General features: G+C 41.0%; 1 protein-coding gene across 1 annotated transcript in view; it reads right to left on the bottom strand.

The window, feature by feature from the left end:
* The window catches only part of LOC121584832 (bone morphogenetic protein 1), a 55,033-nt gene extending 30,595 nt beyond the window's left edge, over nt 1-24,438 (bottom strand). The window contains exon 1 of the mRNA XM_041900975.2: nt 24,092-24,438. Coding sequence (XP_041756909.1) covers nt 24,092-24,236 — 145 coding nt within the window. The 5' untranslated portion in view covers nt 24,237-24,438. The remainder of the gene's footprint in view (nt 1-24,091) is intronic.

The following is a 24,438-nucleotide window of genomic DNA, read 5'->3' as shown; positions in this document are numbered from 1 at the left end:
TTGAGACTGGTGTTTTGCGGGTACCATTTAATGAAGCTGCCAGTTGAGGACCTGTGAGGCGTCTGTTTCTCAAACTAGACACTCTAATATATTTGTCCTCTTGCTCAGTTGTGCACCGGGGCCTTCCACTCCTCTTTCTATTCTGGTTAGAGCCTGTTTGCGCTGTTCTGTGAAGGGAGTAGTATACAGCGTTGTACGAGATCTTCAGTTTCTTAGCAATTTCTCGCATGGAATAGCCTTCATTTCTCAGAACAAGAATAGACTGACGAGTTTCAGAAAAAAGTTATTTGTTTCTGGCCATTTTGAGCCTGTAATCGAACCCACAATTGCTGATGCTCCAGATACTCAACTAGTCTCAGGAAGGCCAGTTTTATTGCTTCTTTAATCAGCACAACAGTTTTCAGCTGTGCTAACATAATTTCAAAAGGGTTTTCTAATGATCAATTGGCCTTTTAAAATGATAAACTTGGATTAACAAACACAACGTGCCATTGGAACACAGGACTGATGGTTGCTGATAATGGGCCTCTGTACGCCTATGTAGATAATCCATAAAAAATCAGCCGTTTCCAGCTACAATAGCCATTTACAACATGTATAACAATGTCTACACTGTATTTCTGATCAATTTGATGTTATTTTAATGGACAAAAAAATAGCTTTTCTTTCAAAAACAAGGACATTTCTAAGTGACCCCAAACTTTTGAATGGTAGTGTACATAAATATCTCATAAACATACAGTGGGGAGAACAAGTATTTGATACACTGCCGATTTTGCAGGTTTTCCTACTTACAAAGCATGTAGAGGTCTGTAATGTTTATCATAGGTACACTTCAACTGTGAGAGACGGAATCCAAAAATCCAGAAAATCACATTGTATGATTTTAAAGTAATTAATTTGCATTTTATTGCATGACATAAGTATTTGATACATCAGAAAAGCAGAACTTAATATTTGGTACAGAAACCTTTGTTTGCAAATACAGAGATCATACGTTTCCTGTAGGTCTTGACCAGGTTTGCACACACTGCAGCAGGGATTTTGGCCCACTCCTCCATACAGACCCTTCAGGTTTCGGGGCTGTCGCTGGGCAATACAGACTTTCAGCTCCCTCCAAAGATTTTCTATTGGGTTCAGGTCTGGAGACTGGCTAGGCCACTCCAGGACCTTGAGATGCTTCTTACGGAGCCACTCCTTAGTTGCCCTGGCTGTGTGTTTCGGGTCGTTGTCATGCTGGAAGATCCAGCCACGACCCATCTTCAATGTTCTTACTGAGGGAAGGAGGTTGTTGGCCAAGATCTCGCGATACATGGCCCCATCCATCCTCCCCTCAATACGGTGCAGTCGTCCTGTCCCCTTTGCAGAAAAGCATCCCCAAAGAATGATGTTTCCACCTCCATGCTTCACGGTTGGGATGGTGTTCTTGGGGTTGTACTCATCCTTCTTCTTCCTCCAAACACGGCGAGTGGAGTTTAGACCAAAAAGCTCTATTTTTGTCTCATCAGACCACATGACCTTCTCCCATTCCTCCTCTGGATCATCCAGATGGTCATTGGCAAACTTCAGACGGGCCTGGACCTGCGCTGGCTTGAGCAAGGGGACCTTGCGTGCGCTGCAGGATTTTAATCCATGACGGCGTAGTGTGTTACTAATGGCTTTCTTTGAGACTGTGGTCCCAGCTCTCTTCAGGTCATTGACCAGGTCCTGCCGTGTAGTTCTGGGCTGATTCCTCACCTTCCTCATGATCATTGATGCCCCACAAGGTGAGATCTTGCATGGAGCCCCAGACTGAGAGTGATTGACCGTCATCTTGAACTTCTTCAATTTTCTTATAATTGCGCCAACAGTTGTTGCCTTCTCACCAAGCTGCTTGCCTATTGTCCTGTAGCCCATCCCAGCCTTGTGCAGGTCTACAATTGTATCCCTGATGTCCTTACACAGCTCTCTGGTCTTGGCCATTGTGGAGAGGTTGGAGTCTGTTTGATTGAGTGTGTGGACAGGTGTCTTTTATACAGGTAACGAGTTCAAACAGGTGCAGTTAATACAGGTAATGAGTGGAGAACAGGAGGGCTTCTTAAAGAAAAACTAACAGGTCTGTGAGAGCCGGAATTCTTACTGGTTGGTAGGTGATCAAATACTTATGTCATGCAATAAAATGCAAATTAATTACTTAAAAATCATACAAATGTGATTTTCTGGATTCCGTCTCTCACAGTTGAAGTGTACCTATGATAAAAATTACAGACCTCTACATGCTTTGTAAGTAGGAAAACCTGCAAAATCGGCAGTGTATCAAATACTTGTTCTCCCCACTGTAAGTATTTACACCCTGAGTCAATACTAGAAGCACCTTTGGCAGCGATTACAGCTGTGAGTCTTTCTGTGTAAGTCTCTAAGAGCTTTGCACACCTGGATTGTACAATATTTGCACACTTTTTACAATTCTGTAAGCTCGGTCAAGTTGGTTGTTGATCACTGCTAGACAGCCATTTTCAAGTCTTGCCATAGATTTTCAAGCCAATTTATGTCAAAACTGTAACTAGGCCACTCAGGAACATTCAATGTCATCTTGGTAAGCAACTCCAGTGTAGGCTTTATTTGGCCTTGTGTTTTAGCTTATTGTCCTGCTGAAAGGTGAATTTGTCTCCCAGTGTCTGAAAGCAGACTGAACCAGGTTTTCCTCTAGGATTTTGCTTGTGCTTAGCTCTATTCTCTTTATTTTTATCCAAAAAAACTCCCTGTTTTTTTACTCATCTACCAATAGGTGCTCTTTGTGAGGCATTAGAAAACCTCCATGGTCTTTGTGGTTGAATCTGTGTTTGAAATTCACTGCTCAACTGAGGGACCTTACAGATAATTGTGTGGGGTACAGAGATGAGGTAGTCATTCAAAAATCATGTTAAACACTATTATTGCACACAGAATGTGTCCATGCAAGTTATTATGTGACTTAATAAGCAAATTTTTTGTCCTGAACTTATTATGGCTTGCCATAACAAAGCGGTTGAATACTTATTGACTTAAGACATTTCAGCTTTCTTTTAAAAAAGTATTTGTCAAACATAATGTCACTTTCACGACATGGGGTATTGTGTGTAGGCCAGTGACACAAAAATCTCAATTTAAATTCAGTAACACAACAAAATGTGGAAAAATTCAAGGGGTGTGAATACTTTCTGAAGGCATTGTATCTGATCACTGCAAGCTATCAGCTGTCCATACAGTATGCAAACAGTTACAAACTGACTGTCACAATTCTCTTTCATCCTCTTCTTCTTACTTTTGATTCCAAGAACTGACAGCATTAAAAGGATGAGAGAATAGAAAGCACTTGGACAAAACCAAGTCAATTTGGGGCCGAGAGGACAGGGAACACGATGAGAGGACAGGGAACACGATGAGAGGACAGGGAACACTCTTTCCACAGTGGAAGATAAAAATGCAGCAGCAATTTGAAGACTTAATTTATGAGAGTAACCCTGCTTTACCTAATGCTACAGTAATACTACACTCAGTTACACAGTTATTTGCATTGATTTATTGGCCTAATGCTAGAACCAACTAACCACACAGCAAGTTGCAGGATTGTCCCCACCCCCACGCCGCTGCTGTACACAGAGGGCTAATGTACTTCTCGTCCATGGCTGAGACCCACTCATCCACAAAACAAGCTCTTAATCCAGCGTATAATTGTTCCCTGACAACAGCTAAGATTGAAGTGAGCAAATGCACAGCCCCGGCGGCATTAGGCCTCATTTCCCCTGGACTTCCCAGTAGTCCTGGAGACGCTGCAGGTTTAGGGAAAGTCTCCCAGGGATTGAAAATTAATCCCCTTGTCTACTGGCTTTAATTATCCACGGACACAGACAGAATCTCTGGATTCTTCAATATGGAGCACCAGGCAGAGGACATGATGACAGTCATTGCACTGGCCAGTTGATTTTTAAACAGAGAAACCCCACTGCATGTGCACCAATGTCAAAACAGACTGAGCAGAGAAAGACTAGTAGTGTAGATTAAAACCCAGAGAGAGAGAGAGAGAGAGAGAGAGAGAGAGAGAGAGAGAGAGAGAGAGAGAGAGAGAGAGAGAGAGAGAGAGAGAGAGAGAGAGAGAAAGAGAGAAAGAGAGAAAGAGAGGCAGATTGGAGCAGATCATTATTGAGCACAGCACTCGCTTTCCAGCAACATTCATTACCTAAATTACAACAGCTCCAGCCATGGTATTAATTTCAACAGAAATGTAAAGGTTGAACAATTTTATAATTTCCGCTCTAAGAGATAGTTTCATTCCAGTTTAAAGATGATCTGGTTCTCAGTGTCCTAACATAAACATCTATGGTGGGGAAACACAGACAACAGGCATTTTCATCAACGTGCCACACTTAGTGGCTGAGACAGAGATGCTGTATGTGGACATACTGGAAAGATAAAAACAGCCTTTGATTAAACATTTGATTGACTGCACTTTGTGCGTGTGTGTGTGTGTGTTACACTTTCTCCCTCTCCTCCCCATCGCTGGAATGTATCTTTATATAATCTTAACCATCATAAAACCTTTCATCTCAGACCACCCCCATCAATCAGTTTGTCCCGTCAGATCACACATGAGAGCTTGATCAAATTAAACACCATTTGATTCAGGGAATTCCCAGGACATGGCCTCCTTGGTGTCAGACACACCATGACTGAATTGCAGGTTTGCGCTGAGACTCAACATTTTTCACTTAAAATGTATGCCAAACAAAAACCATACAACTTTATGCACAATGACTACTTTTAACAATTTACACTGATCATTTTACAAAAACACATTTACTGGAAGCACTGTGCAGATGCAAAGTGTGGTAACAGAATTTTGGTAAAATCTCCCTCAGTTTTCCAAAAACTCTGAAATATCTGCTCTGATTTAAGATTCAAAGATGTCTGCAGAAAGAATGGCATGTCAGTTATGACATGGCACCTTGAGTTTGAAAAATCTATTTTTGGTTATTGAACTACAGTAAGTGAAGTGGATTTACACCTGGTAACAGAATTGAGGTAACGGAATTTCATCATGGGTCCCTGATCTGAACACAGAAATGCAAAATTATGGATATCAATGTCATTCTCTTCATGGTGATGTATCCTAAATAGGTACACAAAAGGTAGAAATATGCAATATCCTCATTTGCATATTTGGGTATTATTCTACACACTGGCTATTATGTTAATGAGCTCCGACACCAAACAAGACCAAATTTGTTTGGTCTGGACCACACCAAATCTGAACCAATCATAGACGTCTATGTTTCACAAGTTTGGACATCACAGTGGAGCTCAGTAGAGTACAGTACAGTACAGAACAGTAGAGTAGAGTTCAGTACAGCAGGAGTTTTCAAACTTTTCTTGCCCAGGGACCCCCACCCAGGCAAACCGGCGACCCAGGGACCCCCATCATCCCACTGCCAACAGCATACCACCCTGCATCCCACTGCTAGCTTGTCTCTGAAGCTAAGCAGGGTTGGTCCTGGTCGGCCCCTGGATGAGAGACAATATGCTGCTGGAAGTGGTGTTGGAGGGCCAGCAGGAGGCACTCTTTCCTCTGGTCTAAACAAATATCGCAATGCCCCAGGGCAGTGATTGGGGACATTGCCCTGTGTAGGGTGCCGTCTTTCGGATGGGACGTTAAACGGGTGCCCTGACACTCTATGGTCATTAAAGATCCCATGGCACTTATCGTAAGAGTAGAGGTGATAACCCTGGTGTCCTGGCTAAATTCCCAACCTGGCCCTCATACCATCATGGCCACCTAATCATCCCCAGCTTCCAATTGGCTCATTCATCCCCCTTCCTCTCCCCTGTAACTATTCCCCAGGTCGTTGCTGTAAATGAGAATGTGTTCTCAGTCAACTTACCTGGTAATATAAGGGTAAAATAAATAAAATAAAAAATCATATGTTAACAGAAAATGCAATAAAGTGTCAAATCTTGTCTTATCATCAGGTGACCGATAATGGCAAGTAGAAGTAATCAATGTTTTAAAATGAATAGATTTCGTAGACAGTTTCATTATTTTGACATCCCCACAGGTCATTGGAAGAGGAAGTGTAAACTCTAACAGAAAAGTATCTTGGCGGCATAGAGAAAATGTTGCTGTTGTACATTTTCTGCAATAAAAAAGGAAAAATCCATTGAGCTGACAGAACATTTTGCAGTTTTGAAGCTAATCTCCTGCAACTCTATGTATTTTGCCATGGCTAATGCGGTGTTCCTCTGCTCAAAGATTATAACAAAATCAATGGGCATGTACCCTGAATGGCCGTTTATTATTTTAATTTTTTTATTCTCCCTGACAGTATATCTTATTTCATTGTTAGTTCTCAAATAACTATTTTATCTGCTCCCCCAGAGTCAGATAAACAGGAAGAGCTAGCATGGTAACTGTTCCTGTAGACTTCCAATCATTGTGCTAGTTAGCATTGGCTTGTGAAACTACCTCTAACTTCCGCAGAGACATAAAAATGGATGCAGAGACATAAAAATGGTATCCAAGATGGTATTCTGTTGCAGCTAGCAATGTACATAAAATTTAGTTTTTTCTTACATAATATAATATCTAATATTTTTTATATATTTTTTAGTTTGACAACCCCTGCAGTAGAGTATAGTTCAGTACATTATAGTGTAGGGCTGTGACGATACCGGTATTGCAATATTTTTTCCATGGCAAAAATGAAAACACGACGCAGACCAAACTCTTTGGTCCTTTAAAAACATGCTGTATGTAAAATATTGTGTGCTAAAACTTGGAAAATAAATAATAATAATAATAATAATAATATGCCATTTAGCAGACGCTTTTATCGAAAGCGACTTACAGTCATGCGTGCATAAAAAATTTTTGTGTATGGGTGGTCCCGGGGATCGAACCCACTACCTTGGCGTTACAAGCGCCGTGCTCAACCAGCTGAGCTACAGAGGTCCACAATAAATGTGACTCTGGATCACAACATCATGATGTTAGTTTCCAACTTTAGGGCTGTTTTCCTAAAGAAAGTAAAATCCGCTTCCTGTTTTGTTTCCTTGCCATGATACTAACGAGTATCGAACCTATTAGTATACTCAACTATAGTGTGCTCTACTGTGTACTGTACTCTATTCTTTTCTACTGTACAGTACAGTACTGTGCTGTACTACAATACTTTTCTTTACTGTACTTTTATTTTATTTACTGTACTCTACTGGACTGTACTGTGCTATCCAAACTTGTGAAACATAGACGTCTATGATTGGTTCAGATTTGGTCTGGACCGGACTATATCTGACCCAATCATGGACGTACAGTGGGGAAAAAAAGTATTTAGTCAGCCACCAATTGTGCAAGTTCTCCCACTTAAAAAGATGAGAGAGGCCTGTAATTTTCATCATAGGTACACGTCAACTATGACAGACAAATTGAGAGATAAAAATCCAGAAAATCACATTGTAGGATTTTTTATGAATTTATTTGCAAATTATGGTGGAAAATAAGTATTTGGTCACCTACAAACAAGCAAGATTTCTGGCTCTCACAGACCTGTAACTTCTTCTTTAAGAGGCTCCTCTGTCCTCCACTCGTTACCCGTATTAATGGCACCTGGAATCGAACCCACAACCCTGGCATAGCAAACGCCATGCTCTACCAACTGAGCTACATCCCTGCCGGCCGTTCCCTCCCCTACCCTCGACGACGCTGGGCCAATTGTGCGCCGCCCCATGGGTCTCCCGGTCGCGGCCGGCTACGACAGAGCCTGGATTCGAACCAGGATCTCTAGTGGCACAGCTAGCACTGCGATGCAGTGCCTTAGACCACTGCGCCACTCGGGAGACAGTACATATCCAGGCCCGTCTGAAGTTTGCTAGAGTGCATTTGGATGATCCAGAAGAGGATTGGGAGAATGTCATATGGTCAGATGAAACCAAAATAGAACTTTTTGGTAAAAACTCAACTCGTCGTGTTTGGAGGACAAAGAATGCTGAGTTGCATCCAAAGAACACCATACCTACTGTGACGCATGGGGGTGGAAACATCATGCTTTGGGGCTGTTTTTCTGCAAAGGGACCAGGACGACTGATCCGTGTAAAGGAAAGAATGAATGGGGCCATGTATCGTGAGATTTTGAGTGAAAACCTCCTTCCATCAGCAAGGGCATTGAAGATGAAACGTGGCTGGGTCTTTCAGCATGACAATGACTCCAAACACACCGCCCGGGCAACGAAGGAGTGGCTTCGTAAGAAGCATTAAGGTCCTGGAGTGGCCTAGCCAGTCTCCAGATCTCAACCCCATAGAAAATCTTTGGAGGGAGTTGAAAGTCTGTGTTGCCCAGCGACAGCCCCAAAACATCACTGCTCTAGAGGAGATCTGCATGGAGGAATGGGCCAAAATACCAGCAACAGTGTGTGAAAACCTTGTGAAGACTTACAGAAAACGTTTGACCTGTGTCATTGCCAACAAAGGGTATATAACAAAGTATTGAGAAACTGTTGTTATTGACCAAATACACATTTTCCACCATAATTTGCAAATAAATTCATTAAAAATCCTACAATGTGATTTTCAGGAATTTATTTTCTCATTTTGTCTGTCATAGTTGACGTGTACCTATGATGAAAATTACAGGCCTCTCTCATCTTTTTAAGTGGGAGAACTTGCACAATTGGTGGCTGACTAAATACTTTTTTTCCCCACTGTATATGTTTTGGCCAAATGAAGGCCGGTCCAGACGGCCAGGGCGGACTGACCAAATTTAAACTACTTTTCAATTTCCATGGACTTCAGGTGTCGGACCGTGCTCAGTGGGTGAGGATGCTGGTTACAGTAAATGCCTAATGGAAAGAGAGGGGCTCATGGTTAGCTGTCAGTAAGAGCCAGGAGAGATGACATGAATTGGAGAGAGAGAGGAGAGAAGAGAGAAGACAGGGGTTGTCCAGATTTTTCACACTCTTGCTTTGACCACCAGATGACAGAAAGAGAGAGAAAACAGTTATCAGCTGAACATAACAGTATGCCAGTGGAAGGGAGGACAGTAGCAGGTGACCAAACTCTGGTTTGTGACTACTATGATTTCCCATTGTAGCCAATTCAATTGCAGAAATGCTGTTACCGATTTGGTAACAGAATTTCGAGTTTTAATCACTTAATAATTCAGAAACAAAATTGATATCAGTAAAAACACTATAACTAATTGATAGTTCTAACTATACTTGCTACTTCTGTGAACTTTCATTGTCCTCCCTCCTCATGAGGGAGATACATTAGAAAATATCTTAAAGATATGTGGGTATTTGGTAACGGAATTTCAAGGCACAAGAAAATGTTTCTTAAACTTACAGAAGGCGGACAACATTTTCCTTAACTAAATATAAGTGTTGATTTTAGTCGGCAGGGGTCTTTACTTTATTGTGTTTTGACATATTTCTAATACCTTTAAATACTTTTTCTGGTAGATGTTTTCTAAGACCCCATTTCCATCTGTTTGACAAGAAATCAAAGCCTTTGCTTATTCCAATTTTTGGGGATGGAAAATGGTAGAACAATTTATATATGCCTTAGTAAAAAATAAATAAAATAGACTCTTGGCTTTCATTTGACACCCAATTTGACATGCTCCTATGAACTTCACATGTTGGTGCTCATGGGTCCTTTTACATGGAAATTACCCTTCCTGGCACTCTTTACTGATTATTCTCCCTGTGTGACCACCAGGACACCACACCTGGTACAGTAAAACTAAAATAACAGGCAACCTCTAAAAACCAACATCACTATCACACAAAGGAAAGTAGGATCACTAGGAGACCTGGATTTCTGTAGTACTCAGTTTACCTGAAGAAAATTGATATTTTCCTATCGAAGACCCTGAGATGAGGGGTGGAAAAGAACAGCTGACGTGGGCTTTAAATGCATTACAATGAAATGGCAATGCCTTTCACAGTGAGGGTGTTTTGAAAACAAACATGCATTTGAATTCCAATGGCAGCCAATAGTGTATTGCGTTAAGATGACTACCATCTGATGACAGGGCAAGTATCACTTTTCAGGTTTCATTCTGTGCCTGCCAACCCCATCTGACTTCACACATGCTGGCTACAGTGTGGCAGCAGGGTGATACACTATACTCATGGCACATTTTCACACAGGATTTACCCCAGTGTTTTACACAAAAGGCTCAGTCTTTTCTGTTTCCATCTACGCGGGCCGGCACCCATGTCTCACTGGGCCATGGCTCCGGCGGACCTGCTCTCACTTGGGGCCAAAGCAAGGCCACTGGTACTTTTCAGATTTAATTTACATAACAATGGCTAACTGTGAACTTTAACACCTTCTCACAAAGCAACTGTTTTGATTATGCAGAGGTTGTTGATTCTGATCTTCACAAGTGCTCACTGTCAGCCCTAGCTATGGAAACACAATTTTTCTAATATAACATATACACTAGTGTAACACTGGTGTTCGAGTTGAAAAGCAGCATCATTGTGCCTTCTGTGCCTGTATCTTTAACATTCCTGAGAGAAAAAAACAAATAAACATCCAGGCACCACGAATAGTGAGGCAAACAGTGTTACAGTCTATGAAAAGCTTATAGCAACAGTAAGAGGTGATTGGTGGTAAATATTGTGCCCCTCTCCTTCTGTAAAAACAACTCCAGCTGTTATTCTTGAGCAAATGCTTACCTTGATATTTCCTCACACTGCAATTTGAGCCCAAGGCAGGAGAAAAAAACTCAACTTCTCTGCTCATTTGAAAGATAACTAAGGTGTTATTAGGAGAGATTCCAGAGCAGCCTCAGGCTAAAGACCCAGATTCTAAAATGGGATTACACTCCAATAAGACTAGAAGTCTCATCAGGCACCACAGCAGAGATCAGTCCAGAGTCTTATTATTGACACCATGAAGACAGCTTCAGCTGGAGAGCCACACGTCCAGAGCCTGTCTCTTCTTACGCATTTCAAACTCCATCAGGCCCATTAGCAGGATCTGATTTCCCATATTGATCCATGTCTAAAATGTAATCTTAAATCTTGTTCTCCAATAACTCCCAAACCGTATATCCATAACATTTTCAAATAATAATTATAGAGTTTTATGAGATCATCATGTAACCATTGCAACATATTATGTCTGTTTTTACTCATATGCCATATCTTTGCAATGCATTGCATGGCTAGTCAAGAGTGATAGCTACATAAAATCTGAGATTAGAGAAGATGCTTTAGAATTGTCATAGTCATTAGTCAAGCTGAGATAGGCTTAAAGATGCATTGAGTCATAAAGAGACATCCAACCCCCTTAAAATATCCCATGAATAAATAAATGCTGTTCAAAATCAAATTAAAAGAGAGACTTTCAAAGAAACTACAGGTGGGGAAAACAACACTATTTCCAGATGAACAGTAATGGAGCTCAAATGAATAATTCAGGTAGGTCAAACTGAATGACAAATGGGACTGAACTGTGAAGAAGTTCCCTTTTTGCTAGTTTAGCTTCTCATTATTGTTGCTTAATTAGGCGTGCTTTGACTCATTTAAATGAGCACTCCCAGAGCAATTGTTATTTCTTAGCACTGACAGCAAACATATTGTTCCCACTAATGCACCCAGATTATGACCACACCATGGCACCCTAATCACCTGAAAACTACAGGAGCAAACCTGTTGATGTAAACTACATTATGTGTGGGCTGGTTTGTATACGTTTCATCTTCCATGCATGGCTGCCTACCCTGTAGATAACTAATTGCCTTGGGAGCTTTCTAGGGGCAGGTCCCAATATGAACTAAATGGAGATGGAGAGTTCTATTATTATTAATAAAAAAAATTTAGGGGGTATATCAGCATTAATACAGTGGGGGGAAAAAGTATTTAGTCAGCCACCAATTGTGCAAGATCTCCCATTTAAAAAGATGAGAGAGGCCTGTAATTTTCATCATAGGTACACGTCAACTATGACAGACAAAATGAGAAAAGAAAATCCAGAAAATCCCATTGTAGGATTTTTTATGAATTTATTTGCATATTATGGTGGAAAATAAGTATTTGGTCAATAACAAAAGTTTCTCAATACTTTGTTATATACCCTTTGTTGGCAATGACACAGGTCAAACGTTTTCTGTAAGTCTTCACAAGGTTTTCACACACTGTTGCTGGTATTTTGGCCCATTCCTCCATGCAGATCTCCTCTAGAGCAGTGATGTTTTGGGGCTGTCGCTGGGCAACACAGACTTTCAACTCCCTCCAAAGATTTTCTATGGGGTTGAGATCTGGAGACTGGCTAGGCCACTCCAGGACCTTGAAATGCTTCTTACGAAGCCACTCCTTCGTTGTCCGGGCGGTGTTTTTGGGATCATTGTCATGCTGAAAGACCCAGCCACGTTTCATATATATATACACACACAATATATACACACACACAATTTTATGTTTACTACATGATTCCATATGTGTTATTTCATAGTTTTGATGTCTTCACTATTATTCTACAATGTAAAAAACAAAACCCTTGAATGAGTAGGTGTGTCCCAACTTTTGACTGGTAGTGTATGTATATACAGTTGAAGTCAGAAGTTTACATACACCTTAGCCAAATACATTTAAACTCAGTTTTTCACAATTCCTGACATTTAATTCTAGTAAAAATTCCCCGTCTTAGGTCAGTTAGGATCACCACTTTATTTTAAGAATGTGAAATGTCAGAATAATAGTAGAGAGAATGATTTATGTCAGCTTTTATTTCTTTCATCACATTCCCAGTGGGTCAGAAGTTTACATACACTCAATTAGTATTGGGTCAAACATTTCGGGTAGCCTTCCACAAGCTTCCCACAATAAATTGGTTGAATTTTGGCCCATTCCTCCTGACAGAGCTGGTGTAACTGAGTCAGGTTTGTAGGCCTCCTTGCTCGCACACGCTTTTCCAGTTCTGCCCACATATTTTCTATAGGCTTGAGGTCAGGGCTTTGTGATGGCCACTCCAATACCTTGACTTTGTTGTCCTTAAGCCATTTTGCCACAGCTTTGGAAGTATGCTTGGGGTCATTGTCCATTTGGAAGACCCATTTGCGACCAAGCTTTAACTTCCTGACTGATGTCTTGAGATGTTGCTTCAATATATCCACATAATTTTCCTTCCTCATGATGCCATCTATTTTGTGAAGTGCACCAGTCCCTCCTGCAGCAAAGCACGCCCACAGCATGATGCTGCCATCCCCGTGCTTCACGGTTGGGATGGTGTTCTTCGGCTTGCAAGCCTTCCCCTTTTTCCTCCAAACATAACGATGGTCATTATGGCCAAACAGTTCTATTTTTGTTTCATCAGACCAGAGGACATTTCTCCAAAAAGTACGATCTTTGTCCCCATGTGCAGTTGCAAACCGTAGTCTGGCTTTTTTATGGTGGTTTTGGAGCAGTGGCTTCTTCCTTGCTGAGCGGCCTTTCAGGTTATGTCGATATAGGACTCGTTTTACTGTGGATATAGATACTTTTGTACCTGTTTCCTCCAGCATCTTCACAAGGTCCTTTGCTGTTGTTCTGGGATTGATTTGCACTTTTCGCACCAAAGTACGTTCATCTCTAGGAGACCGAACGCGTCTCCTTCCTGAGCGGTATGACAGCTGCGTGGTCCCATGGTGTTTATACTTGCGTACTATTGTTTGTACAGATGAACGTGGTACCTTCAGGCGTTTGGAAAATGCTCCCAAGGATGAACCAGACTTGTGGAGGTCTACAATTTTTTTTCTGAGGTCTTGGCTGATTTCTTTTGATTTTCCATGATGTCAAGCAAAGAGACACTGAGTTTGAAAGTAGGCCTTGAAATACATCCACAGGTACACCTCCAATTGACTCAAATGATGTCAATTAGCCTATCATTTTCTGGAATTTTCCAAGCTGTTTAAAGGCACAGTCAACTTAGTGTATGTAAACTTCTGACCCACTGGAATTGTGATACAGTGAATTATAAGTGAAATATTTCTCATGAAGCTGGTTGAGATAATGCCAAGAGTGTGCAAAGCTGTCATCAAGGGAAAGGGTGGCTATTTGAAGAATTTCAAATATAAAATACATTTTGATTTGTTTAACACTTTTTTGGTTACTACATGATTCCATATGTGTTATTTCATAGTTTTGATGTCTTCACTATTATTCTACAATGTAGAAAATAGTAAAAATAAATAAAAACCCTTGAATGAGTAGGTGTGTCCAAAATTTTGACTGGTACTGTATATATATAACATTCTATTGGTGGCAAGAATTATGTATAATAATTTAAAATGGAAAAACTCAACGTTTTGAATCCAGCTTCGTTTTGTGTATCAGTTCATAAACCACGTGCCATGGAATCGGTACATCGAAAATCTCTTCCCAACTATTTTGCAATCTATATGGCACAGCTGTCAAGTTTTTGGTCCTTAAATAAAAAAGTATACCAGTTTCATTTATCACAATTTTCTTTAACCAATTTTGGTCTTTAATGCAGAGCCGACAGACAAGTTCCTTACTTTCTCCCCCTTCCACTTGCCTCTTCCATTTTTGCGGTAATGCTGCAATTAGTTGGTTGAAATTTTGAGTAGAGCACACATTTCCATATATTTTTGTTCGCTGCATGTATGACATAACTCCACCAGTCCTATTTATGATATAATTTTAAATACTACACGTTTTTATTTATTTTTCTCCAAAAATAAGAGATGGTTCTAAATCAACAAACCATATAACAGACATTATAAAACAATTGGTTTCCAACAATGCTGACACTTTGTTTTGTTTTTTAAAACATTTTTGCTGACTAATATAAATCACCCATCAAATGCTCTCCAAATAACAAACATCTGGCTCTTGCTGTCTAAATCACACAAGTAAGTAACATTTCACTAGATCTGTTTGAGAATAACCATACCTGCTGGGATCACATTTTACGAGGAGTGATTTATATTCAGTGATTTAAAGATCCAGTAGCACGTGGTCTCTAAGAGAACAGGGCCTCAAGCAACAAGCTCCCTCTGGGTCACACTATCAACAGCTCAGGACACCTGAAATGAATTAGGGAATTATCCAACTAGACTCTTCAGATGATGAAGACGTCAGAGAAGACCGCTGCCTTTCAAACATCCCTTATCACCCATGTTCCAGTGTTTATTATCAAGTCAGAGACTAGCTCATAGCCAAAAGCATAAGTAACGGTGGGGATGATTAAAGGCTTGGGTTGACTGCATGCATGCAATCCTCAGGGCCAGTAAACAGCTCCTAGATATGCTGCCAAGTCCCTCTGAATGGGCTACACTCGCCTTACGCTGGCGTGGCCAGTCTGCCCAGCCTGCCCTCCACCTTCCAGCAGCTCTGCCCTGGCATGGCGTGAATGACCTACAGTCTGTGGGAACTGCTAGGGCCAGTCAGAGGGGAGAGGAGGGGGGCGGGGGAGACAGGAAAACCACTTGCATAAGCGAGGGCAGGGGGTTGCTTGAGGCTGGTCTCCTCCTCACCCTCCCTATAGGCTACAGCACGTCTCTTGGTAACGCTTACAGCAGAGGAGCTCAAATGCAGGGCAAAGCCTGTTGTAGCCCACAGACTTCAAATTAAATGACGTTAGAATACAAATTAGCAGGCTATATGATTTAAAATCCAACAGGCTCAACCCTTGAAAGAAGCTCTTTGGTAGATTAAGTAATCTATCCCATAATGCAAACTCAAATGTCAAATCAGTTTCTGCTCTCTTGTAGATCTATCATGATTTAAATACAGGAGACATTGAGCGTGACTTGCCTGCATACATTTTTCATATAGAAAACTTGTGTAATCTTGTAAGCACACTAACCATTGTGTTGACCTAAAGCTAACCTTGAAAGTAGCAGACAGCTATTAAATTGACTCAATGCAATGGTATCCTTGAGTAAAAATCGATACAGGCACTAGCGAAGGAACACTACACCAGTGTCGATTGCTGACAGTGGTTGTCACCTTTTGCGAGAGAGAGAATGAGTAAGTCAGTGAGCGAGTCATTGAGTGAAGAAGTTTGGATGAGGCTAGAAATGGGTGGGAGTTGTACTTAACTGTCTTTCCATAATCTGTCCTTAACATTGCCCAGGGGTAACTGTAAACATATGAACCCTCTGTTCAAATGATGATGGGACTGGTCTACCATCACTACTAAAATAAAATGTGTGAGTCCCTGCCATTTGTTTGTTTGTTTGTTTTATTTTGGTAATTTGCTCTGTATAGACAAATTAAAGATATCATTTTAGGTCAACAGAATAAGCAACGAGCAAAAAACAGACACCATGGACCTTTGATAACAAACATAGCACATTTTTGTTCATGCTGCATCCTCAATTCTAGCCCATTCAATCCTGATTTGAAGACATACTTGTTTAGATTTAGGAATCCCACTTGTACTGATTGATTTACTCTGCTTCCAGGGGGATCCTAACCATGAGCATATCATATCCCATATTTTACTATTTAAAAGTAAACCATAACAATTTGTCTGGACAATTGAGATGACGAATACTGATAACTTTGCTCCTCTAAACAGATCTATGTAGAGAGTAGAGTAGAGGAAGCAACCTCTTGAACCCCTGTAAAAACATCTCACATCATCACTCCTTACTACGTCCAAGAAAAGTGTTAACAAGCTACATGAAATTAGAGCAATGTGTGTGTGATGCATTCTGTATTGCAACACACCACTTTTATTATGTTCTGCCTCTGGTCATTTCCATGTAAAAGGACCCATGAGCACCAACATGTGAAGTTCATAGGAGCATGTCAAATTGGGTGTCAAATGAAAGCGAAGAGAATATATATATTAAAAAAAAATAAGGCATATATAAATTAACATAATGTTGAACTAATATCAACACATATTTAGTTTAGGATAATGATTTCTGCCTTCTGTAAGTTTAAGAAACATTGCCTTGTGCTTTGAAATTCATATCTTTAAGATATTTTCTAATTTCTCTTTCCCTGATAAGGAGGGAGGATTATGAAAGTTCACAGAAGTAACAAGTAAAGGTGGACCTATGAATTAGTTAGTGTTTTTACTGATATACATTTTGTTTATGAATTATTAAGTGATTAAAACTAAAAAGTCTGGAACCCTCTCACTCTCACGCTCTCTCTCTCTCCTTCCAATTAATGCGACCTCTCCCGGCTCTTACTGACAACAACCCATGAGCCCCCTCTCTTTCCTATGTAATTCTATAACCAGCATCCTCCACCAAATCAGAACCAATCATAGATGTCTATGTTTCACAAGTTTGGACAGCACCGCACAGTACAGTACAGCACAATACATTACAGTACAGTAAAGAAAAGTAAAGTAGAGCTTAGTACAGTACAGTTGAGCACACTAGAGTTGAGTACACTATAATGTACTGTACTGAGCCCTATTCAGGATACATCACCAGGAAGAGAATGACATTCATATCCATAATTATGCATTTTTTGGAGTATAGATCAGGGACCCATGATGAATATTCGTTACCACATTTCTGTTACCGGGTGTAAATCCACTTCACTTACTGTAGTTCAATAACCAAAATAGATTTTTTCAAATGCAAGGCGTCATGTCATAGCTGACACCCCATACTTTCTGCAGACATCTTTGAATCTTAATTCGGAGTAGATATTTAAGAGTTTTTGGAAAACATGGTCACATAAAAAACAGAGGGAATTCTGTTACCCAAATTTGCATCTGCATAGTTCTTCCAGTAAATGTGTTTTTGTAAAATGTTAATTGTAAATTGTTAAAAGTAGTTATTGAGCATAGAGTTACATGGTTTGTTAAACTTTGAAATCATTGTTTTTTGTTTGGCATACATTTTAAGTGTATCTCACCGCAATTCCGTTATCGTGGAATTGCCCAAATAGAGTGGCTGGTATAGGTATGGTCTTCTATCATGCTCAAACCTGCTTCTTCTCAGTAGAAAAACAGGACAAAGAATCCAGGCCACTGGACTGAGGAGAAATGAAGACAGAGGAGGAGGAGTAAGAGGAGGAGGAGGACTGAACTAACAGGGACATGAAAGACATTACACATCCCCTTCCCCTGCATGATGCTGTCAAGCGAGAATGAGACAGACACAAGCGCCAAACCATTTAAGTACCAGGGAGAACTTCCAGGAGTTAGGGGTCATTTCTGAGGAGCCATGTCTCTTGTCTGTATCCTAAATACCTTCAGCAGATTTGGAAAATCATCTCTACAAATTCCCCAAAGACACTTGGGGAGACAGTGAATTTACAGCACATTGTTTATTACGATGACAATTGAGATATGCTCTTCCACACAAAATATAGGCCTATTCTGTTATGAATGTTGTCATATTTGTAGAAATAAACTAGCCAGAGGATGGTTTAATCAGATCTTGATTTAATCAGATTTAATTGATTTGGTTTAATTAGGCTACACATCTTGCCTGGGTCATAAATGAAGGACCCCTACAACCATAGCCGCGGGAAGTAGTTTGGGGGTAGGGGTGGTGCGTATATTTTTTCTCCTGAAGGGGGGAGGGGGGTGCAGTTCAGCTAAACCTAGGGTACGGCAAAGCGGGTTGTGTAGAAATAAACCCTCCAGTTGAAGCTAATTTCCTGTACTTCTACACAACAAAATGTTATTTGGAGAACAGCAAAAACAAACAAAAATGTCCCCCACACATTATCACTGCTATATTAGTTTGATATTAGGTTTAAAAGTCTGTGGAATGGCGTGTACAATGTACTACTCAACCTCATCATACATAGGCTACATAGACTAATTTAGCCTACTTGGAACAGCATAATACACGCTCTCAAGGCCGACTTCAAATTCCGACATCAATGTGAAAGTAAACAGAACATAAAACAGCTGGCTGCGAATGCAAACTATTCCAGATTAATCCTACACATGCATTGAAACAAAAGGCATACATCAAATGAATTATTTAGGCCTACAATCGACAAGGACACATAAAGACAAACAAACTCGACCAAGGAATGAAGAAAAATCTACACATTAAGGCCGCGTCCGTGATTCAGCACCGCTGAATGGACAGTGCCTCGATACAGGTAGGCATAGTGGAGCTCGGTGGGGTGTGGCTGAATGGACAGCATCTCTGTCTAGTAGCCAGCTAGAATTAGGCTATTCAGTTTGTGGGCTGTTAGACATTTTCTGGACAGAGTTGAGTAGCCTACAATGCTTATATGAAAATCATAACTGGCACGCAGATCTTTAGAAATTGTAAATTGTCACTCATATGAAAAAGGTTGCAGACCCCCTGCTATAGGTTATATGAAGTCACCCTTGTGGAATGTGCATACAGTGTACTATGACAGTGTCATTGCATTGTATTACTCTCCCGAGTGGCGCCACTAGCTGTGCCACTAGAGATCCTGGTTCGAATCCAGGTTCTGTCGTAGCCGGCCGTGACCGGGAGACCCATGGGGCGGCGCACAATTGGCCCAGCGTCGTCTAGGGTATGGGAGGGAATGGCCGGCAGGGATGTAGCTCAGTTGGTAGAGCATGGCGTTTGCAACGCCAGGGTTGTGGGTTCGATTCCCACGGGGAGCCAATATGAAAAAATTTAAATAATAATGTATGCACTCACTAACTGTAAGTCGCTCTGGATAAGAGCATCTGCTAAATGACTAAAATGTAAATGTAAAAAATATTGTGCGCTTCCCACCAAAATGGTTCCTCTGCATTCAGAGATGTTCCTTCTGTGTGCGCCCAGCTCATTTTTGTATTTGCCTGTCTGCATTAATCGCCAGGGAAGAGAAACATCTGGGTGCTCATTATATACACAAAAACAGCCCTACATCCACACTGTAGCTAAATAACTATATTTAATGACGTTTTGCCAGCAAGATTGATCTGTTAGAATATCTCATTTTAATTCAGGAAGATGGACAAGCAAGAGTGAGAGGTAGAAATGCATTATACCAGAGGCAGGCAGAGGATAATGATGTAGGCCTACAGCAAGAAGTAAAAAAAAGTTAGCCCAACTAGGTCATCATAAATTATTTGCATTATCTCAATTATCATTCTGTCACTGCATGACAATGCACATTTGTTATAGCCTACAATTGTTATTGTCTTTGAAGCCAAAAACAAGACATGTATTTTGGGGAAATGCTCTAAATAGCAATTTGTTCAGTTGTTTATTTTCATACCAATAGGCCTACATGAAACTAAAATTGCACTAGCCTGCTGGGCGAATAAATAAAAATAACGACTAGGCTTACAGCTATCACAACCTATATTTTAATAGCAATAAAACAGCTTTTGGTTTCGAATGGTCACCAAAAAGGAGGGCTCCCCACCTCCCAATTCCCAATTAAATTAACCCCTGGCTTTCAGACTACAACAAGGCCAAGTTCAAATGCCGACATCAAATTCAAAGCAGTCAGCGCACTGCCTAAACAGTTTACCGGCAAAGCAAATGGCACTGTCTCTGCCCTCTGCTTTCTAAAAGTGACAGAAAAAGGCGGTAAAAGCCAGCCTTTACGGGAAACAGCCATTGCATTTTAATCAGGATTGGAATGATTTTAGTCTATGTTTCTTGTTATTGCCTCCCCATATGATGCCTCTGCTGGATAAAGTAATCCTTCTAACCCCCCCAAATTGTAAAGTGGTTATCCCACTGGCTATAGGGTGAACGCACCAATTTGTGAGTCGCTCTGGCTAAGAGCGTCTGCTAAATGACGTTAATGTGCCCTTGAGCAAGGCACTTAACCCTAATTGCTCCTGTAAGTCGCTCTGGATAAGAGCGTCTGCTAAATGACTAAAATGTAAATGTAAATGTAAATGTATATCAAACCGCTAATACAGGACTGGTAAAGGCCCAGTGCATAAAATATTTTATTTTGTATTCCGATTTTTCTGGGGGGTGCTGCAGCACCCTCAACACCCCTACTTCCCACAGCTATGCCTACAACCTAGGCTATGGGAGAAGAAGATCCATATGATAATGAGAGAAATACCATGGAAACAGACAAGATATATATATATATATATATATATATATATATATATATATATATATATATATACACACACAGTACCAGTCAAAAGTTTGGACATACCTACTCATTCAAGGGTTTTTCTTTATTTTTACTATTTTCTACATTGTAGAATAATAGTGAAGACATCAAAACTATGAAATAACACATATGGAATCATGTAGTAACCAAAAAAGTGGTTATTTGAGATTCTTCAAATAGCCAGCCTTTGCCTTGATGACAGCTTTGCACACTCTTGGCATTCTCTCAGCCAGCTTGGCATTCTTTCAACCAATTCAAGTTCAAGTAACAGACACATCTCAACATCAACTGTTCAGAGGGGACTGTGTGAATCAGGCCTTCATGGTCGTATTGCTGCAAAGAAACCACTACTAAAGGACACCAATAATAAGAAGAGACCTGCTTGGGCCAAGAAACACGAGCAATGGACATTAGACCGGTGGAAATGTGTCCTTTGGTCTGGAGTCCAAATTGGAGATATTTGGATCCAACTGCTGTGTCTTTGTGAGACGCGGTGTGGGTGAACGGATGATCTTTGCATGTGTATTTCCCACCGTGAAGCATGGAGGAGGAGGTGTTATGGTGTGGGGGTGCATTGCTGGTGACACTGTCAGTGATTTATTTAAAATTCAAGGCATACTTAACCAGCATGGCTACCACAGCATTCTACAGCGATACGCCATCCCATCTGGTTTGGGCTTAGTGAGACTATCATTTGTTTTTCAACAGGACAATGACCCAACACACCTCCAGGCTGTGTAAGGGCGTCCACAATCCCCCGAACCAGAACCCAATTGAGATGGTTTGGGATGAGTTGGACCGCAGAGTGAAGGAAAAGCAGCCAACAAGTGCTCAGCATATGTGGGAACTCCTTCAAGACTGTTGGAAAAGCATTCCAGGTGAAGCTGGTTGAGAGAATGCCAAGAGTGTACAACGCTGTCATCAAGGCAAGGGGTGGCCACTTTGAAGAATCTCAAATATATATATATTTTTTTGTTTGTTTAACACTTTTTTGTTTACTACAAGATTCCATATGTGTTATTTTATAGTTGTGATGTCTTCACTATTATTCTACAATGTAAAAAATTGTACAAATAAAGAAAAACCCTTGAATGAGTAGGTTTGTCCAAACTTTTGACTGGTAGTGTATATATAGTGTATGTGGACACCCCTTAGCATTAGTTTATTTGGCTATTTCAGCCACACCCGTTACTGAAAGGTGTATAAAATTGAGCACACAGCCATGCAATCTCCATAGACAAACATTGGCAGTAGAATGGCCTTACTGAAGAGCTCATTGACTTTCACGTGGCACCGTCATGGAATGCCACCTTTCCAACAAGTCAGTTCGTCACATTTCTGCCCTGCTAGAGCTGCCCGGGTCAACTGTAAGAGCTGTTATTGTGAAGTGGAAACATCTAGGAGCAACAACAGCTCAGCTGCGAAGTGGTAGGCCACACAAGCTCACAGAACGGGACCGCCGAGTGCTGAAGTGCGTAGCGCATAAAAATGATCTGTCCTCGGTTGCAACACTCACTACTGAGTTCCAAACGGCCTATGGAAGCAACGTCAGTAAAATAACTGTTCATCGGGAGCTTCGTGAAATGGGTTTCCATGGCCGAGCAGGTTCACACAAGCCTAAGATCAACATGCGCAATGCCAAGCGTCGGCTGGAGTGGTGTAAAGCTCGCCCCCATTGGACTCTGGAGCAGTTGAAACACGTTCTCTGGAGTGATGAATCACACATCACCATCTGGCAGCTGACAAATCTCTGTTTGCCAGGAGAACGCTACCTGCCCGAATGCATAGTGCCAACTGTAAAGTTTGGTGGAGGAGGAATAATGGTTTGGGCTATGCCCTTTAGTTCCAGCGAAGGGAAATCTTAACGCTACAGCATACAATGACATTATAGACAATTCTGTGCTTCCAACTTTGTGGCAACAGTTTGGGGAAGGCCCTTTCCTGTTTCAGCACGACAATGCCCCTGTGCACAGAGCCCAGACCTCCACCCCATCGAACACCTTTGGGATGAATTGGAACGCCGACTGCGAGCTATCCCTAATCACCAAACATCAGTGCCCGACCTCACTAATGCTCCTGTGGCTGAATGGAAGCAAGTTCCCGCAGCAATGTTCCAACATCTAGTGGAAAGCCTTCCCAGAAGAGTGGAGGCTGTTATAGCAGCAAAGGGGGTACCTACTCCATATTAATGCCCATGATTTTGGAATGAGATGATCGATGTGCAGGTGTCCACATACTTTTGGTCATGTAGTGTATAATTAGAAAAACACATAGGCTGCAGCCCACTCCCAATTAATGTCAACATAATTGGGATTTAGAAGGGTCATGGAGATCATACATGAGGATAAAATAGACCAGGTGTAGACTACACTACAGCACCCCCTCCAGCCGCTTGTTTTCAGTGGTCGCATGAACAGCCGGTGAAGTATTAAAAGCACGTCATTTTTGCGCAATGACAAAACCAAGTGGGGAACACTGGAGCCTCATAACATACTAAAATGCAGCGTTTTTCCTCACGATCGAGGCCGACTTAAGTGAACGTATGATCGGTAGAAAGGATTATAATAGTTTCAACCCACAGTTCAATGGGTGATTATTTGGTGCTCTCCAATGGATCTTTATTCTTCCAAGTTAGGCTATAACTCCTCAATCTCTGTAAATAGGCTATTCTAAAAATGACATACATTTTTTACAACTACACAGAAAGATCATACATCAAAAATACTTTCCTTTAAAGATATGACAAAACTTTTAAACTAATAACTTTTTTTTCCATGCTTTGAATATTATACCCAGATAAATTACATTGATGTCCTTATTTTATTTTAACGAGTGCAATCTTTCCACCACCAACTATGTCAACAGTATGTTTTGGTCAAAACTATGACAATAGTAATAAAGAAATATCATAAAAAATCCTTATGCCTTTTAAAACTCGATTCACCGCTGTCATCTCCAAATGCATTTCCCTCACTGACCACAGGCTTCCAAACACACAAAAGCATTTCGTGGCATGTTTGAGGTCCACATAAATGATGTAAATAGCATCCCAAAATCTTACCAGCTTTACAGGGATCCTTATAGTCGATCACATCTGAAGTGGCAGTGGGCTCCACATAGTAGCTTGTTTCTATTGCTTCTAAAACGATTGCAGATATCATGCAAAGGCAGGGTAGAAGAAAGAAACATCTCGTTGTGAGATCCATGATTCGTGAGTGGGGGGTAGGCTACAGCGAAAGACGAGAAATAAGCGATAAAGAGGAACGAGAGGGACAGAAGGAGAGAGAGAAAATGGGAGGTTTTGGGAAAATGAGATCTCTCCGGAGGGCGGGTTTAAAATCAGAGCTCAGCCTCTCCACAAAGTCTTGATTCTGGGGCAGTGATTCGCTCCCCTAGTCGTGCTCCGGG

This window comes from Coregonus clupeaformis, chromosome 16, assembly GCF_020615455.1.
Source record: "Coregonus clupeaformis isolate EN_2021a chromosome 16, ASM2061545v1, whole genome shotgun sequence".
NCBI classification, from domain to species: Eukaryota; Metazoa; Chordata; class Actinopteri; order Salmoniformes; family Salmonidae; genus Coregonus; species Coregonus clupeaformis.
The sequence above is the reverse complement of the archived record's forward strand: the minus strand, read 5'-3'. Positions and strand labels throughout refer to the sequence as shown.